The sequence below is a fragment of the Myotis brandtii genome, unplaced genomic scaffold (genome assembly GCF_000412655.1).
Source record: "Myotis brandtii unplaced genomic scaffold, ASM41265v1 scaffold569, whole genome shotgun sequence".
NCBI classification, from domain to species: Eukaryota; Metazoa; Chordata; class Mammalia; order Chiroptera; family Vespertilionidae; genus Myotis; species Myotis brandtii.
In genome coordinates, this window is record NW_005370127.1 from 313,384 (window position 1) to 314,261 (window position 878).

Consider the following 878-nt stretch of genomic DNA (forward strand, 5'->3'; position numbering starts at 1 on the left):
ACGACCTCGTCTACCGGGCCCGGGACACCAGAGGCCAGTGCTATCTCGCTGGTGCCAGAGGGAGCGGCCCGGGAGAGCCTGGTGGCTCTGGTCAGCACCTCGGACAGGGACTCGGGCGCCAACGGGCAGGTGCGCTGCGCCCTCTACGGGCACGAGCACTTCCGGCTACAGCCAGCTTACGCGGGCAGCTACCTGGTGGTGACCGCTGCATCCTTGGACCGTGAGCGAATCGCTGAGTACAACCTGACACTGGTGGCCGAGGACCGCGGCGCGCCCCCGCTACGCACCGTGAGGCCCTACACGGTGCGCGTGGGAGACGAGAACGACAACGCGCCGCTCTTCACCCAGCGGGTCTATGAGGTGTCTGTGCGCGAGAACAACCCGCCTGGCGCCTACTTGGCCACGGTGGCTGCCCGAGACCCGGACCTGGGCCGTAACGGCCAGGTCACCTATCGGCTGCTGGAGGCTGAGGTAGGCCGCGCTGGGGACGCCGTGTCCACCTACGTCTCAGTGGACCCGGCTACCGGGGCCATCTATGCGCTGCGCAGCTTCGACTACGAGACGCTGCGCCAGCTCGACGTGCGCATCCAGGCGAGCGATGGCGGCGTCCCTCAGCTCTCCAGCAGCGCCCTGGTGCAAGTGCGGGTGCTGGACCAGAACGACCACGCGCCAGTCCTGGTGCATCCGGCGCCGGCCAACGGCTCCCTGGAAGTGGCAGTCCCAGGGCGCACTGCAAGGGACACGGCCGTGGCGCGTGTGCAAGCTCGGGACGCGGACGAGGGTGCTAATGGGGAGCTGGCTTTCGACCTCCTGCAGCAGGAGCCGCGAGAAGCCTTCGCCATCGGCCGCCGCACGGGGGAGATCGTGCTCACCGGCGA

The 878-nt window shown here is 69.0% G+C and overlaps 1 protein-coding gene across 1 annotated transcript in view; it reads left to right on the forward strand.

Moving 5' to 3' along the window:
- The window catches only part of PCDH8 (protocadherin 8), a 4,768-nt gene that overhangs the window by 1,406 nt on the left and 2,484 nt on the right, over window positions 1–878 (forward strand). The window contains exon 3 of the mRNA XM_014549724.1: window positions 5–874. Within this exon, the coding sequence (XP_014405210.1) occupies window positions 5–874 (870 nt within the window). The remainder of the gene's footprint in view (window positions 1–4; window positions 875–878) is intronic.